General features: G+C 44.2%; 1 protein-coding gene across 1 annotated transcript in view; it reads right to left on the bottom strand.

Annotated features, from left to right (window-relative positions):
* Positions 1–17991, bottom strand: part of LOC128454056 (receptor-type tyrosine-protein phosphatase F-like) — a 156225-nt gene that overhangs the window by 62089 nt on the left and 76145 nt on the right. The window contains 3 exon segments of the mRNA XM_053437215.1: positions 3783–3893; positions 7991–8116; positions 8119–8178. Of these exon segments, the coding sequence (XP_053293190.1) occupies positions 3783–3893; positions 7991–8116; positions 8119–8178 (297 nt within the window).

Here is a 17991-nt window from a genome sequence, read left to right as displayed (position 1 = left end):
TTGCCGTCTGAATACAAGAGTAATCTATTATAGGCTCCATGTCCCTGCAGGGCTGGAAAGTCTGAGAGTGAAAGGAGCTATAGCTTTTGGTGCATGACGCTGACAGTGACACTGAGGGTGCGGTTGGAAAAATACGCAACACAACAGAGATCTAATAATGACTGAAGTAAGCTGCGCAGGGACGGTTTAACAAAGACTAATCACAACACGGTTTGAGGGAGTGACGATGTGTAGCATGCAAGAACTATTCAGGGTTTCATGCAAACATGTTGACAACACATTTAGGAGGGTTAGGGGAGGGGAGCTATTTTTAATTCAAGGTTCAAGGTTGGAGTATCTGTGTCTCTTGATCCGAGGGGCTGGGAGGGGATGGGCAACCTAACTCTAAAAATCTGCATCTAATTGAAGGGAAGGGATTGAAAGTGAAAATGACCAACCTTCCCGCTGATCTGTTTGTGGATGAAGTGATTTGGATGGAGGTGAGCGATGGAATGAAAAGACAGTGGGGAGGAAGACAAGACAGTGAAACCAAACAGTGTTTTCCATAGACCCAGTGGAGGTTAGTGACATGGTACAGATATTAGCAGGAAAATGCAAACATACAGAGCCAGGGAGGGAAACTCACTCATTGTATTTATTGTTTTTAATTTAAAAAAGCTATATTTTGTTTATTTATTTCCTAAGTGGAACATATCAAGACCTTTTTGATTATTCCAGATATTTGTCTGATATCACACTTGTACAATTACTGTGCTGTTTGAAATGCTATTGCTCCACTAGATGAGCAAGGTTATAGTATTATGTTTATCTGAATAACCTATATGTATGAATCAGAGATCAAATAAAAAAGTTCCTGATACTGGACTCTTTATGCCTCATGCACAATGCATCCTTCAGGAGCACTTGCTGATGTAGGGGTCACTCAATCTGATCCTGTACCTCATCTTCTTCCTCAGAGAACTTATTCAGATTGATCACATTTGGAAGTTTCCCTCCCTGACTCCCACACACACACACATAGAACAGCATGAAGACATTTTGGTAAAGAGAGAAGCCCAGCTGCAGCACTTTATCCTCTGTGACATATTGACATGTCACATGGATATATGAGGGAGTGCCGGCAGACAGAGGCTGACATCCCTCCTCCGTTGTGGGATAAGCGCTTGACAAATGAGCGCTCATGCACAATCACAGTGCGCTTGTGATTCTGCCACTGTTGATGGAGTCCTTCTTAAGAGGGGGGGGGGGGGGGGGGGGGGGGGGGGGGGGTCACCGAAAGCAACCCCGACACAAACAAGGCACCCGCACACCTACGTAAACATTCACGCGCTCTTAACGGATGAGAGGTGGAAGGACAATTAATAGATATACAGACAGGAAGAGAAAAACAATCCACGAGCAGAGCAGACCCCCCACCCCGCCGCCCGCCTCCCCCCCTCCCACACAGAAATATGAGGACATTCATTCTGTGGCGGCTCTAAAATGTCAGGAGAAGGTGATGGTGGCGGAGGCGCTCGCAGCGTGGTAGTGCACCTGCAGACAGGAATTGGATCAGGTGAGTGGACGGCTGAAACACTTTCTCAGACACCAAACCCATAACGAGCCCATTTAATGGAAGTCTGACAGGGATGTATGTGTGGGCGGGTGTTACAAGGTTGTTGATGGAGAATAATAACACCATTCTTTCTCCCTTGCTAATCTTTTCATGTCGCCTTCAAGTTGTGGTTATTGACATTTCAAGGCAATAAATGTGGGGAGGAAGATATTTTTGGAAGGCAAAACATATAATCAAGTGATAGATTCTTAAAGCCTACACTAAAAAAAAGTGAGACTGGAATATTGAAACAGTCCATCTGGGCATTAAATGGCGATGGCGTGTGCATCACAAGGTATTAAGAACTGTAACTCTATTGTTTTTTATTTGTTTAAAACCCAAACGTCATTTTAAAATTGTATTAAAAGTTCTATTTTAACAGCCTGCTGCCAAACATCAACGCTGTAAAACGTGAACAGTTGTCCAATGACTCGTTTGCTTCCAACGCTTGTTATGTTTACAAATTGGAGCAGACATTGAAAGCTTAAATCTTCCCTCTGGTGTCTTTCAATGAAAAGGAAGAGAGTAAAGGAAGAGTCGCGTCAAAGGCCACTTGTCTGGAGTCCCTCATGTTTTAAACCCAATCAAGCAGCCCAGTGATAACACAGCCCCGGGTCTTGTCTCTTCATTCTTGCAGTGGCAACAAAGACCGAGTGAAAACATGGCTCGAGCCTTTGTTCCCCATTGCAGACAAGAACACTTTTAAAAGGTTACGGTTGGTTTGATTTCTATCTCTCCACTGGTGTGGTGAGGCTGGTGGAAAGAGCCGGTGTCGGGGCCAATGGGTTGACAGCTACCTGGGTGGTGTGTTACAGACTAGCTGGGCCCCGGGGCCCTGCTGGCGCCACGCCACACAACTACTGTAATTACCTCTGTGGAGAAAAAAAGGGCCATGTCTGCACCTGTGACAGACATGGCCTGATTAATAGACGAGGCTTACATCCATCCCTCGCCTCTGCTGTTTGGCTGACTGCCTCCCTCTGTCAAGATTTAAGATCTAAACCTTCTGGAGCCCCTGGGGTTTAATCTGTAAATTTGACGCTGCGATGGCCCTTGAAGATGATTTTACCTCTGGTTCCTCTGATCCAGGAGCAACTGTCGGCTGAAAAAACATTTCCCCTGGATTTTCTTTTTTACAAGGTAAATACTGATACTACTATTAGAGAGGGGGGGATTTGTCTGGAAAAGATCGTCATCTTGATTCGAGTCATAGCTGAAATGTCTCTTTCTTCCCCCGACACTTTCTCACACCCAACTCCACACACACGAACAACTGGAGCAGCTATTGTGTTTCATGTCTATCAGACAGGGTGGTGTTATTCACCGGGCCTGACCTCGACTATTCTCTCCCCTATACTAGCACTTTCCAGGACGGGTAGAATGGTGCCTTTGTCCTGCATTAGTCTGCAGACACACCACAACAAAAACAAACCATGAAACTCCAGGCACCTCCATGCCTTTTGGTGCTGGTGGGGGGGGTTAATGGAGCCTTTCGATACAGTCAGAAGGGTAAAAAAACAAAAAAGAAACAAGGCCTGTCACAGCTCCCAGTGCCAGCAGAGGAATCTGTTTCCATGCAGCTGTTTTCACAGAGACCGCACCTGGTCGAGTTCTCGGCCAAACAGGACGTTGAGGTTAGACAGTTGGTGAGAATAATGGCAGTGCACGGATAATGGTGAGAGAAGCTGTTGAAGGTGAGCGGAAGAAAGAAGAAGTGGTATAAATGGGGCGATTAGACATTAATGAAAGGCCCTGCACGCTTCTTTTTCACTCATCCAGGAAGATTCAAGCTCTGCTCAGGTTGAAGGTGGACAGAGGGACGTTGGGAATTACCCTTTGCACACATCACATTATTATAAAGAGTTTTAGTTGTGCCACCCTGGCAGTTGCAACACAGCTAGCAGGAGAGTGAGGAAAATGTCAATCACACACTGCGACGCACTCCTGAGAAGAGCTTTAATCACCTAAAATCACTAAAGTAAAACAAATCACACAAGTAGCTGTACTAACGGGATTCAGGGTCTTTAAAGGGAGATTAGACACAGAGATGCATGGTTGTTGGAGGTGAACAACATTTAGAATTAAACAGCCAAGAATTTTCAAAGGTTAACACAGCTCTTTGTATTTTGCAAGGACATGACACAACAGAAATATTAGAAGTGAGAGAGAGAGAGACGTTGGACTTTACCTCGTACGTAGAGATTGGCAGGAGCAGAGTAACGAGTCCCGGCACTGTTCATGGCAACGCATTCATATTTCCCCTGGTCGGACTCCTCGCTGTTCTCAATTTGCAGAGCTCCTGCATGGAGGATTAACAAATTTAGCTGTCTTGACAGTTGTGGAATATGAGATGTAACTTTGCATGAAACCACAGCAGATATCTGTACAGTGACTCGCTTGAGAGCCTGTAGTCAATTAGTATGACCCAGTTCGTGCGTAATTAAGTGTCTCAGACACGGACGTGGTTTTGTCAAAAAAAAATAAAAAATGCTTACAGCAACATAAGTCTTTTGCTTATTGGCAAGTTTACCGGAGCTGCTAACAGAATATTTGCTAGTCGTGTTAAGGAGAAAAAAGACCATGACTGAGGGTCAATTAATCATCTGAATAACATGTCACAACAATCACAGTCTGATTAGGCTTTCTGCTTATGGAACTAATTGACAACCAAAGTGTTTATGTCACTGAGGGTTATCTAGCTCAGCCAGATGTTAGAGCCCCAGCTAAGCTGCACTGCAGCTGTACTGCACGAGAGAAGCAGCAGAATTTATGTTATATCTTAAGAAGCCATCAACCGCTGCAGCGTAATATCAACAACTGTGCAAAATGTGTTTAACACTGTTTTAGCAAGGGGAACATTATTTAGACCCTCAGGAGGGACGTTACTCTGAAGTGTTTTGAGCTGAGAATAATGTTTCCAGAGATGCTTAATGGTGACATTAAATACAAATGTGACCATATTTAAGTACAGCACAAATGTAAACATAACAGGAGACATTGCTCCAAATTGCCGCCAGGGCAGATATACTTCCTTCAGCCTGTGAGTACACATTTAGCAGTGGAGGCCATTTCAGTGTTCTTTTCATTACAAACTATCTGACCATGTCTCACTGAAAGCCTCAAGGGGGGACACTCCTCTGCCAGATGGCTTGGATTAGAATTCACAATCCCGAGAAGCTGCAGTGATCACACAGAAGGCTAACATGTTGTTTCTAACAAACCATGAAAGCCAGGAGTCCTGTCTGTGGTGGTCACAGTGACACACCGTGTCCAGAAGCATCACGGATCATTGCTACTGATTTACCAACGGCCATTTATAATTTGACAACTTGATAAAAAGATCAACAACACCAAACTTACCTGGTTTCCCTCGATTTAACAAATACACATTTAAAAAGAAACTTTTCTCAAAGACCAAAGAAACAGTCATCATGTCTCAGACACAGCATGGTACGAGGCAGTCAGCCACCATGCAGTTTGAAAATGACAAAAATACTCAGTGTACGATGATGTCAGGATTACATATTTTTTTCCACATCATGCAGTATGAGATGAATGCAACAAACAGGTTCACCACCAACCAGTAAGGACTCGAATCAAGGCGAGACCAAAACAAGGAGGAGCGGAACAGGGCGGGGCAGTGACATGTGATAACACCACCTCAGATCTCATGACAACACGTCCCTCCAAGGTGTTTGCTCCGCTTGCTGAGCTCATCGCTGACTGATTCAGCGCTGACATGCAACTGCATACTAATGCTGGTGTCACGAATCTGTCACTCTACCCACTCTCCCATGGGAAAAAACAGTGGAAGTACTACTGGAATGTAGAAGGCTGCTGGTGTGACAGTTTCCAGAGCTGAAACACTAAACTCCTTCAATTACTCCCAACTACAGGAACGCTGGATCTTCCACAAGGTCATTCACCGAGCAGGAGGGACCCAGAGGCTGTCATGAGGCTATCATAACTCATAAAGAGTTAAACAACTTATTGAATATGGACTGTATTAGTTGCTGTGTATGCAATAACACTCAGACAGACTGCTGGCGGTCCCAAATGTATGCAGCTTGACCCAGACGTCCACTTTTTACCTCTCTGTTGTTGATTGGAAATCATGCTTTTACTCTGGAGAAAAGCAGGATTTCCATAAAAAGGGAACCTTCGCCCTTAACAATCTCCAGCAGGCATCCTGTTCCCATGCTGGGGGGCAATGCTGCGTCGGCTGTATGCAAATGCAGCCATTTGAATTTACATTAACTGCATGGAGGAGGGCAGGTGGATCCTCTAGTGGCGACTGTGGCCTTTAGTTTAAAAATGCAACTCCTTGCCCCTTTTTAACTGAAAAAGCCAGAGAAGAGGCTGCAGCAGAGAGATGCTTTGTTTCTGGGTGAACGTGTTTGTGTGTGTGTGTGTTTGTGTTTCACTCAAGAACAGGGTTAATTTCTAACAGCAAAACAGGAGACTGGAAAAAGCTAATTTACGTAATAACACCTTGGACCATCTTTTTGCATTTCCATTCTCCTGCATCAGGGTTGGTGATCATTTGTTTGTTAAGGAGCAGACAGAACATGATCAGACAGAACATGTTGGGGTAGAGACGAACGGGGGGGGGAGTGGGGGGAGGGGCGGGTGGCTGCTGTAACAGCGTGAATGAACCTGGTAATGTTGGAACTGGTGGGGATGCAGGGGTCTGATGTGGGGAAATGGTCTGAACGTGATAGTTTGCAACACACTTTATTCATCATCCTTACCTCTAATTGGTGTACCACCTAGGTGGGAGTAATTTTGATGCAAACAGGTTGAGAGATTAGTTAGTAAAACATGGCTTCGGCCACAGAAAAAAATAAACTGATGCAATGTGACATAGTATTTCATCAACGCTATGAAGGAGGTGGGAGCTTTTTTGGACTGTACACGATGTCTGTAAATACCGGAAACTACACAGATTTAGATTTTCTTTGCCTAGTGCAGCTTTGTCCCTTCACATGTGACTTCACAGCAGCATTTGAATGGTACACTAAAATAGATTCCCATTTTAAGATGACCCCCCCCCATTATTTTGTGCAGATCGCAGTTAGTGAGATGGGCAAGAGAAAATGAATGACAGCAATACACAGCAATTAGAGTGACGCAGGGCAAAACGTATTCAGGTCAGAGGTATTAGATTTGGATGGCGTGAAAGAGAGAGACTAATGTGTCTAATGTGTGCTAACTGGAAATGTGTGATGCAATATGAGGAACTGGGCTCCGGCTTTCCCATTACACTGTGGCAGCAAATTAATGCACTTCTAATTTCAGGTCATGTGGCTGATGCTGATATGGCGGCAGATGTCAAGAGGAGGTGGCGGATAAGAAAGAAGTTTGAGGGGCATTACATATCAGCACGTTTTCAGGACACTCTCACTAGGTGCAAGGAAGAAAACTAATTAAACGTGTGTTGCCGCCAGTAAAATTAAAAAAGAGAGAGAAAAGACTGTATTATTAGGCACAATTTATTCCTTGCTATAAAAACATTATCAAACAATTAGTAGATTTGTTAGTATCTAATTGGTGAGGAATCTAATTTGGGTTGTAGAGAGCCAGGATTTAATATTGCGAGAACGTGCACAGCCCAAGTGAGCGTGCTCCAGTGACCTGTATTCAGCCTCCACTGGGCAGCTTAGCACCTGGCTTCTTCTGGAGTAGCTCGCCTCTTTAATCTTCGGGGCCTCAGACCCGCAGCCCGGCCTGACACGCTCTAAGTGAGGTAGATTTAGTAAGGAGTGACAAGACCGAACCTGGTCAGAAGCCACTAATCTTTCAATCTGATCCAGGTCAGGCGAGCGCTGTTTATTTATCAAGTGCACTGATACAGCGAACAAAGGGTACCTCATTGATTTTTGTATTTCTCAAGGTTGAATCCGAGCGAATGCATCACCGGCTGGCCTCATTGTGACCCAGCCGTATGTTTAAGAGGGGATTACAGAATATTTAATGCGGTGAGGAATTCTCTTTCTGTACTTTGAAAGGTTACAAGCTCATGTATCACTGTCGGATTGCAGGAACGCACGAACAACCTCATCGCAATTTTCTGTGCTACTTTAAAAAAGTGGCTGCAGCTGTTGTGAGAAATAGAATCGTCTGAGAACCCGGCCAACTAATCGCGGCGACAATGACAAGCTGTGTAAAACTTTCATGTGCTTGGTGATGAAAGAGAATAAATTAAGTCACACATGACAACAAAGGCCCTTTGTGTTTTCACATCAGTCTCATGTCTAACACGACTATCAGTGTGTCTGTTGGCATTTAATGTCATCTCTTAGCCTTCAACATGCCTTTGCTATAATTAAACATGTTCCATATGTCATGTAGAATAACATCTTGAAAGAAAGTGAACCAGGTGGAAATCAATTGTACCTGAGCGGAGCTGTTTGATTCGCCCGTTGCTGCTGCTGATGTCCACAGGAAGCATGTCCTTGAACCAGGTGATCTCTGGGTCTGGGTTTCCACCGGCAGCGCACAGCATGGTGGCAGTTCTGGTCTTTCAACCACCTTCAGCTGGGGACCCATGTCGATGGAGGGGAAGCCATGGGGGACCTGGTTCTCTGAAAGTGTGCAATGGTAGAACTTTAGTATGGCCGCAGACACACACACACACACACACACACAAAATAAAAAATAAGAGGAAAAACAAGATTGTGACAGAAAAGGCTCTCAGGTGCTGCGTTGAGAGGAGGATGAGAGAGAGAGAGAGCAACTAGGTTCAGGTGCTGGAGGCCAAACGCTGATCAGGAAACACACACACGTAAACATTGTGCCCGACTGTGGAATGGTAGATCTGATGATGATTGTTTAGATTTGGAAAAAACACAACTAAAATTGGTCCCCGATTGATGATCATTACAAGCTTATGACCCAGCATGGGGAGTCTCAGGTTTAAACAGAGGAAGGATGGTTGCAAACTGCCACCCTGCATTAATGAGCCGCCTCCACAACCTCGACCAACCTATTTGAATAATCCAACTCTTCGTATACAGTGATTCAGCTCGGGGATTTGAGTTATTTGAAATAGCCGTCGCCACTCTGCCGTTGTTTCACTCTGTGATGGCGAGTTGTGTTGCTGTGTAACATCAGTCACGTGTTTTTCAGCAAAGGGAAACAAACGGAGGCCTCACACTCATAATGAATCCCAATTTTCACCTTTGGACAACCTTAATAAAGAGGAAACCCGATGGCCCTGGCAAGGGATCATTATCAGCTTGCTCTCGAACATGTAATCTCTTTAATCTTCCTCCTTGTTTGTGGATGAATTCTCGGTGTGGTAATAACACGCTGCTGCCAATACGGTTCGGCATGAAAGGATATCTCACTGCAGGTTAACATAAGCAAGGATTAGTCCCTTTGGAAGGACTAATAACATTAATACAAGGAACCATGAGGGAAATTGTGTCTAGAACAGTTTTACAATAATACAAAATTAAGACTGAATGGTTATAACAGACTGGTCTACTCAAAATCAACTCGTGATGATTCAAAATTCAAATGTATGTAAAATGCTGTTTTCTTTCCATTCACATGGGAAAACACAAAAGCTGTTTTGATCTTGTCTGTTGTCAGAACTATGTGTCAGGAGCTCAGTGATGTTTTAACTACACACACTGCTCCTTTGTTAGTGGGACTGTCTAAAGTCTGAGCTGTTGATCAGAAAACCAGCAAATGCTTTGTAAAACATCTATTGACTCATTCACAAGTGTCCATCTAATTAGTTTCATTCTACTTTTTAGGCCGACGCCAACAGTGTATCGTCTGTTTGTCTGGGTCGGAAAAACCCACATGTAAACACACAGTAAACTATATGGCTGGAGTGTGAATACGAGTGTGTGTGATGTTCTTTGTTCTGATCTCCTGCAGAGCAGTTTGTTCTTCCCTTCACCCTTGTGTTTGGCCTGCAGCCCGGATCGTCTCATATTCAAATGTAGTTGACAGATCGCTGCGTGGCGTCTTATCTCTGTGGCGAGGCAGAACTTCCTGTCTGACGATACAGGATTCTTTTTCTTTTTTTTTATAGACATCCAGACCGAAATCAGGATACCTCGACAAAAGTCACAACTGAAGGCAGAGTGAAATTATAGAGTACAATTTGTCACCGTATGAATAATGGTAACAGTAGAGCGCCCTGTGTTCCTCTGTGGTTTGTGCTCTCTACAACAGTCAAAGAGAGAGATAGGGAACAAGGGCAGAGAGGATGAGAGATGGAGACGGGGAATGGAAAAGAATAAAAAAGAATATTTCCTTGTAGATGTGTGTCTACAAACTGTGGGTTTGAGGAGGAGGAAACTATAGAATTATACCAAACCAGAAGGAAATACACCTCAGCATCACCTGCTTATAATTCACTTTAGATACAGTGAGTTCATAATAATAATAATAATAAACTTTATCTATATATCTGTAAATTAAATTATAATTAAGATAATAAACTACCAGACACTGTCACTGCTATAGTGATGTGAACTCTTTGTGTACATCACCTTTGTTCCCAGTGTTCATGTATCATCTGACACCTGCTGTTCGAGCATGTGACACATGATTGTGCTTCCAAAATTTAAGAAATGCAGAAGAAGGTGCAGCTTCCACTCGGGGTCGACTACGTATATAAACTACATGGTGGAAACCAATTGAATGAATGAAGCGTGACACTGTGCTGTCAATCACAGCGTGCCAGTTACCTGAGAGAGTGTACAGGAGAGGTCAGGAGAGTCTGACATACCATATTCATAAGTTGAATGTTTGAATATTTGATTTCCTCCAGAATATAACTACAGCTTCTTCAATGGTTACAACACAGAGTTATGCGCAGAAAGCAGAGTCGTGTCTTACAGCTGGGAAAGGCTGTTTATGCAATGGTGCTTTGTGTAACTGTGAGAAGGGCAACAACTGGAATATCAGGACACTTCTCACCAAAGCCACGTGTTGTTGGTGCCTATATGAATATTTATGATTAGGATTATTGGCAAATGTTCCGGAGCTGTGAAAAATGCAAACCAATGGGAAAGCAGGGTGAGAGACCCCAAAGGAGTTATTACACGAGTCAGCGGCTCTGTCATATCAGGAAAACGGGGAATAATTTAAAAGGCAAACAGCTGCTGCACAGCTTCTATATCAATCTATCCCCTATACAGTACCTCTGCTTAATGTTTGCACTGCAGGTGAACTGTTATTACAGCAGCTGGACATTTCTCTCACAGTGTGTCTGATTAGTGGAGCCTGCACCACGACTTCGCATGGTATGTCCACTCTGGGACATTATTGGATTAAAGTGTGGCTGCGCTGTAAGTACGGTTATATAAAGAGAGGCAGAGAGGTGCTTGTTCGGAAACGTCCAAAGTTAGTCACTCTAGGTCACTCTTGTTTTCAATATTAACTGCTAAGCTGACTTTCTGGCCGCCTGTCACAACATAACACTGTGCTCTCAGTGGCCGGGCCACAGACCCACGATGATTAACGCTGTGACACGCTGGCCTCCCACATGTTGAAGCACCCTGCCAGCAGAGCCCTGGTTTGCACAATCACTGATATTTCACTCGCAGTGAAATTACATACTGTCAAACTGTAAGAAAATATGTTTTTTATATATTTAGTATGTGATGAAAGGCTGTTTAAAAACACCTATAATAAAACCTTTGGAATAAAAAGTTTACAGGTAATCATTATAACTTGGTTCGACTGCCGACGCGGTGCTCAGTATAGAAAGGTGAAACTATACATTTCTTATAAACATAGCTTTCTAATACTGTCCCTGGCTTTTAGTAGAAAAGGAAATAAATTCAAAGTTCTCTCCAAGGCGTTTATCAAAGATATTACCGAGCCATTGTGTGAGGTTTGAGCACTGCCTGTCTATTCCTGCTACTCTAACTCCTGTGGCTGGCCTCGTCTGCCAACTTGTCATCCCAGGAAGACAAAGATATGCCTTTGTTCAGTCCTCTTTAATTTGAAAGGAAGACAAAAGGCACGGGGAAATTTGGAGAGAATCCAATGAAATAGTGTGGGCAATGCAGTTTGATGTTTGTCAAGATAGGGGGCATTTTTAATAAAACAAGGGCCCTCTTGTGCTGGAGGGTAATTCATCAGCTCCAGTCCTCTGTCTAGGCAGGGCAAGAAAATACGAATAAGGCGAAAATCCGGCGATAATGTCACGTAGGCGCTCCATTACCAAGATGAAGAGTGCTAGAGGAGGGGGGGGAAACAACAGCAGAAAATAATACTTGTGTCATGTGTGGTATGGAAGTAGATTATTGCGTTCTGCTTCTCAATCTTACTATCACAGCGGTGGTTTATTTTGTATATATGCAGAGTGAACAATCCGGCATTGCGCAGGCTGCATGCAAACCATTTTTTCCACTGCTTAACTAATAAAGTGCAGATGGTTGTTAGCACAGAAAAATAGTGGAAACGCCCTGGGGTTTGCAAATGAGTGAGGCCACAGGCAGTGGCAGAAACACCTCGGAGGTAGAGACAGGTACGCACGAACTGGTTCCTCCATGATTTGGAAGGTAAATAGGACCATTGTTCTCCCTGCAGCAGTTTATCACGCACAGTCCAACTGCAATATGAGCAGCTTAGCAGATGAACTTGTTTTGAGAGGTTAGAGCGCCGAAGTGGAAAAAGATGGGGGCAGAAGGGGGAAGTCTTAATGTGGTTTTCTGATGGCACTACTCAATTAGGAAAGCAGTGGGGGCCGTAACTATACACAAGAGCCATGGGGAAACACTGGCAACATCATTTGTAAAGAGAAGAGGCACTGGCAATATGGTAATTGGTAAAAATTAAGAAAACATGATACCGTAATCATAAACTATTGTGTCAAGGAGGTGTGCCTCTGCTGTAACAGCCACAGGCAGGTGAGGTGAGATTTAAATGAGAGAAGAGGGAGGAAATAACTAAAAAAGGAGAGAGGAAGGGAGGAGAGGAGGAGGGGTGCATGCCAACCTCCTGCCAGCTCCAATTACCAGTACGAGTGGAGCGTGGCAGCTAGGGCGATGGGTCTAATCAGAGCCCTGCTGCAAGAGACCCATCCCTGTCCTCCCGTCCCACTGGGAGGCTGCAGGAGCTCAATCCCACACTAACATCAGCCAGCGATTTCTCCCTCAGCCCAAACATACTCATCTCAATCGGGGGGGGGGAACACTCCAGACTCCCCATCCCCTTCATAACAGGGGAGCCCCCGACACACTGCCTCAAGATACAACACTTCTGCATAAAGAAAAATCCCTGCCTCATTTCCATTCCAGTGTTCCGAGGCGTCCTCTTCCACCTCACGCTCTCAAGTACACAAAGTGCTGAATGATATGTTCTGCCATGAATGTTTTAAGTGAGGGTTTCACTGGGGAGGCGCACCCTTCGGAGTGAACATACATTCATGAGACATGGGGGGGAGCACACGGCGTGTCTGGTAATATTCATGAGAAAACATCTCTGATACATGCTCATAAACTGCCCACAGCATCCCGCTTTGCTCTGTATCAATAGTTAATCGAATTCGGCGTCAATGTGCGGCATCAAAAATTAAAGCGATACAGTGAGTCTCTCTTAAGTTATGCAGATTAAACATTGGAGTTGAAATAATTTTTTTTTTTTTTTTAAAGGAGTAAATGGCCTTGTGATCTCCACGTGTGCCAAGTGATGGATGACAACAATTACAGGTGAAACCTCCTTTGATAGAACAAGTCAAAGGACCACAGTGGCAGCAGCACAGGCACTCGCCTCATGAAATATTACTGCTCTAAAATCCCCCTCTGTTAAACATACATCAGTGCACTGTCTTTATTTGGGGGGGGGGGGTTATTCAGCTCTTGAGAATATGTCGGCCATTTTTGGTATTTCCATTTGCCTGCGTGTGTTTGAAGCTGTGAAGCTTTTAGCTCTAAAGTGATCACTAAATGTTTGAAAGCAGAATCTGTTCTGTTAAATTTGTTAGGGCGTGAGAACTCCTCAGTGTTTTTTTTTTATTTTCAACCGATAAACGTTTAATCATCCAGCCTCTCTGCTCGTCCGACCGGAGAGGGAAACTAAATACAGAGCAATAAAAGTTGTGTCTCAACTGGTCCTGAGTCAATCTGGCTCTGGGATAGGCAGACAGGTCGTCTGCGGAGACAAAGCGAGCAGCCCCCCCGCCCGCCCGCCCGCCCGCCTGCCCGCGGCTGTTTCTCGCGTGGAACATCATCAACCCAGACATCTGCATCTGCCTGAGACACGGAAGAATGTGAGAGGTGTCAGCGGCGGCTGGAGGTGCTAACAAAGAGCCCAAGCTAACCTGAGTTTCGACTTAGGAAGCTCTCGGAATAGTTTGATTATTGACGTGTGTAAAGAAAGTCAGCAAGTTCACATGGGGAATGTTTAACCACAAAGGGATTGAGGAGGAACACAAAGGTAATGGTTGTGTTTGACTCTGCTGGACAGGGGTTATCCATTAACGAATCGGGAAATAACAGCCTTTTCCTTTTACTGTAACATTACGTTGTTCCTTGTGAACATTTCCTGTGGTGCAGTGTGTGAGTGTTTGATACACTGTGTGGTTCTTGCAGTTGTTTCTTTCTGAAATCCTTTGACATTCCGGCAGCGACTGAGGCAGGCCCGACCCCGAGTGGTATCCATGTAACTACCTCTGCCTTCTTTGACTTGCAAAGCATCGGCGGGCAGGGAGTTTCCTCACATGTTCTGCCATGAAGGGCATGTGAGCAGGACCCTCCTGCACTTCAGAGCAATATCGCTTGGCAGAACTCCCACTGCAACATCAAAGACCCGGCAAAGGAGGCCATTGATGTAACTCTGTTGTAATGACGTGAAAATGGCGAAAATCTCCACGGGGGGAAAAAAAAGAAAGAAGAGAAAGAAAAACAAAGACAACAAGATAAAAAAAAAGAAACAATCACAGAGTCCGTGTGAACAGTGACGTCATCCACAATTACACAACAGCAGCTTTTTTTTTCTTTTTTTCCCCAGGCAGATGAGTGTAGATTTACTACAGATGGGATTAGGCAGCGAGAAAATGAATGCAAATGGACAATGTGCTTTGAAATGTGCAATCTGATTAGTCTGCGCTCCTTGTCCAGCCTGTTGTCTCCGGCACGCTATCTCCTGGAGCAGGTGTTATGGCAGTTTCCATGGAGATGTTGGTGCATCGGGCAAACAGTCCGCGGTGCGTATCACCGGCGTGCACAGACACACACCCGCACGCAACGCACCATCGCAAAAAAAACACACAGCCATAACAAAAACACGGCTAATGTGGCTGTTCAGACGCTTAGTCCTACATGCTGGAGGAGGAATCGGGGGTGCTGTTATTCTGCTGTTTAACCAAGCGTACTTAGAGTAAAAGGCTGTAATGCATGCCATGACCTTTGAAATAATACACTTTTTTTTTGTCTGGCTGAGCAGAACATTTGCCCTGACTTTCTTTGCCTACAGGCAGATAATCAATAACAGACATCTAATCCCCCCCCCCCCCCCCCCCCCCCCCATGCCTTCCTTTCCTTTTCTTACCCCCCTCGTTCTCTTTTTACCATCTCCACTTTCCTATTTATCTCCACTTCTCCCTCTTTCTCCGATCTGATATCATACTTCCACTGTCGTCAGGATGATCTACGGCCCTGCCAGATGCCCCGCGCCTATTATTAATGCCGCGGCGCACCGGTTAGTACATAACCATGGCCTCCGACCCATTACTGCAACCCAGGGGTGGTCTTCTGAATTCACATGGTTCTGCTGACCGAGTCACCTTGTGGGACGAGCGCTGCTGCACAGAATCACATCCTCCATTAACTACGCTCTAGCTGTAGCACAGCTGTAGGCTTTCATTTTGAGATTACAGCTCTACTTCCTGCCCGGTGGTCCTACTAACAGCAGTTTGATTGAAGACCCTTGAGATTATGGTATTACAGGGTACACGGTTTGTGGTTTACAGCTCATTTTAATGTAACTGCCTCTGAGATGGTAGAGTCTCGGGGCTCATGGTAAATGTCTGTGGTAATGCGATGTGGCTAATAAGACAGGTTATTCCTCCAGGTGTCAGGGAAGAAAGAAGAAAAGGGACAGGACCAAAAAAATCAGGAAGCGTGACGATTAATGAAATGGGTTCTACAAACGGAAGCAGTGCGGCCGTTTGCAAATAAATGAATTAATTGATCCTCTCCACGACTCAAATTAATCATCAGCAGAGCTTTATTGGGACGTGTTTAGTGTAATTACGACAGATAGGGGTGGCTTTTATGAGTTCTGAGAAAGGCAGTGGATGAAGTGAAATGTGGCAGGTTCTGTTAATTAAATCCTCACTGACTGGGCTCCTGTGACAGCCTTTACTTATTCCCTCCGTCACAGATAATGAATAATACACAGAGTCTGTGAGTCAATGTCGACAGCCTCAACTTTGATTATGTAGGGGGTTCGCTGAAGTGCTGGGTGTTTGCAATTATCACATTGCAGCCTGTTAAGTGGTCACCTCGAAAAACAAACTGGCAGGGTGCAATACTTCTTGCTAATGCTGATCATCAGTGGAAAAGCCGAGAGAAACAAGACCTTTGACCAGGTACACATTTCTCGTTATAGCAACATCTACAAATTATGATGGTTATGTCAAAAAGTGATCTGACTCTACTGCCTGTGGGGAAGCCCGACATGTTTTCATGACTGTTTTCTGACGCTGATTCGATCACCATCTTGGTTCTAATCTCACCACAATTGCATCAGGGACTTGTTTTCCCCAACAGTCACAGTTGATAAATGGAAGAATACAAAAAAATATAAAAGGGCCTCGTTCTTGCCTTAGAAATAAAGACACAGGAATGTGCTCGTCCCACTGACTGGTGAACATGCCCCGACACTGTGAGTGTGGAGCAGCGCAGCATACCGGAGTCGGAGTGTGCTTGTTCAGTCAACCTTCCCTTCGCAGAAGAGGTTAAGAAATATTGATGCAGATGTAACGCATGCAAAATCAACACTGCCTTTGACAGCTGTAAGCAGAGCGATCAACCACAGCCTTGAAAAACACAGCTTAGCAGCTTAGTCAAAATGGGCCCATGCCTCTTAAACATGACAAAAATGTCAAGCGTTCGCCTGATGGTGAGTCAAGCCCTTCTCCCCTTCTGTCTCTGGCCCGGTAGGTAAGCCAGGAGGGCCTGGTGTGCAAATGTGTGAGGAAAAGAGGTCAGGGTGAAAGGACTCCCATTAGCCAGCTCATTGAGTGTAGGTATACAATCCCCCTAACATGCAGCAGGCCCATCCATCTATATCTAGTCAGGGCCTGGGGAGTCGTTGACTTGTTGGCCTGCAGAGCTGCAATGAGGACCTTGCTCTTTACCTGCAGGAGCACAGGCCCTGGCTCTTATTATTAACCAATCAATGAAGAGAAAACTGTCAGGTGAGACAATATTTCATTATTCTTGTAGGGAAATAAAAAAAAAAACAATGTGACAAAGATGCAATATGAGAAAAGCAACTTAGTAGAACCCATACCTCCACCAAGGCCCAACAGTCAACTTGAATTCTATCAAGGTACATCAAATTGAACAAATCCATAGATATCAAATCTCTAAATGCACTTACAACAAGAGTACACATCTATAGGGGTTTATCCTGCAATTCAATTTGAAATAAAAGTCAAATAATAGGGAATGATGTCACATTTTTTATGGAAATGTATAATTATTAAGTATATAATGATAATAAAAGTGTTAGTTTGATAATTTCTGAGGTTGTGTGTGTTTTAATAACAAATGCGCGGGGGGGCAAAAGATGAGAAACACCTATAATTGACGATATAAGTCAATCAATTTGCAGAGCTTTATATAGGATTGCTAATTGTGCTCTATTGTGCAGGGATTTCTATTTTCCTGGTGTGAGTGTTTTCTAATCTTTGGTTCCGTACGACTCAGAGGAAAGGAGAAAGCCGCAGGCAGCTGTATCCAGCGTCTATATGCACCATACAATGCAGCGTGCAATTATGAATCAAGACTAATAAAATAAAGCAATTGTTCGATAGCATTGAAGCCAAAAGTAATTTTACTCTCAGGTCACCAATGCTCATGATCAACATGCAGATGAACGTCAGAAGTATTGGCTCTACAGCAGTATCAGATTTAATATGGTTTCTTATTCTGTACTTTTTCAAATAGTCTGCTTTTCTCCAATGTTCAGTCATACCGGTGCCATTCTGATTCATGATTTACATTATTGTGGTTTTCTTTTGCCATGGAGAGGAAATTGAATATTTAAAACAAATAAAAACTATTTATTAACAACGGTTACCAGCACCAATTTTGAGAGACAGCTTGTACCTTAGCTGTGCACAAACAATTTTAAAGTAAGAAAAACAGAGTGAGGAAATGAACAATTGAATATGATGCAATATTGCACTGACTGTG

Source organism: Pleuronectes platessa, chromosome 13 (assembly GCF_947347685.1).
Source record: "Pleuronectes platessa chromosome 13, fPlePla1.1, whole genome shotgun sequence".
Taxonomy (NCBI): Eukaryota; Metazoa; Chordata; class Actinopteri; order Pleuronectiformes; family Pleuronectidae; genus Pleuronectes; species Pleuronectes platessa.
This window is presented reverse-complemented; position numbering and strand designations above follow the sequence as displayed.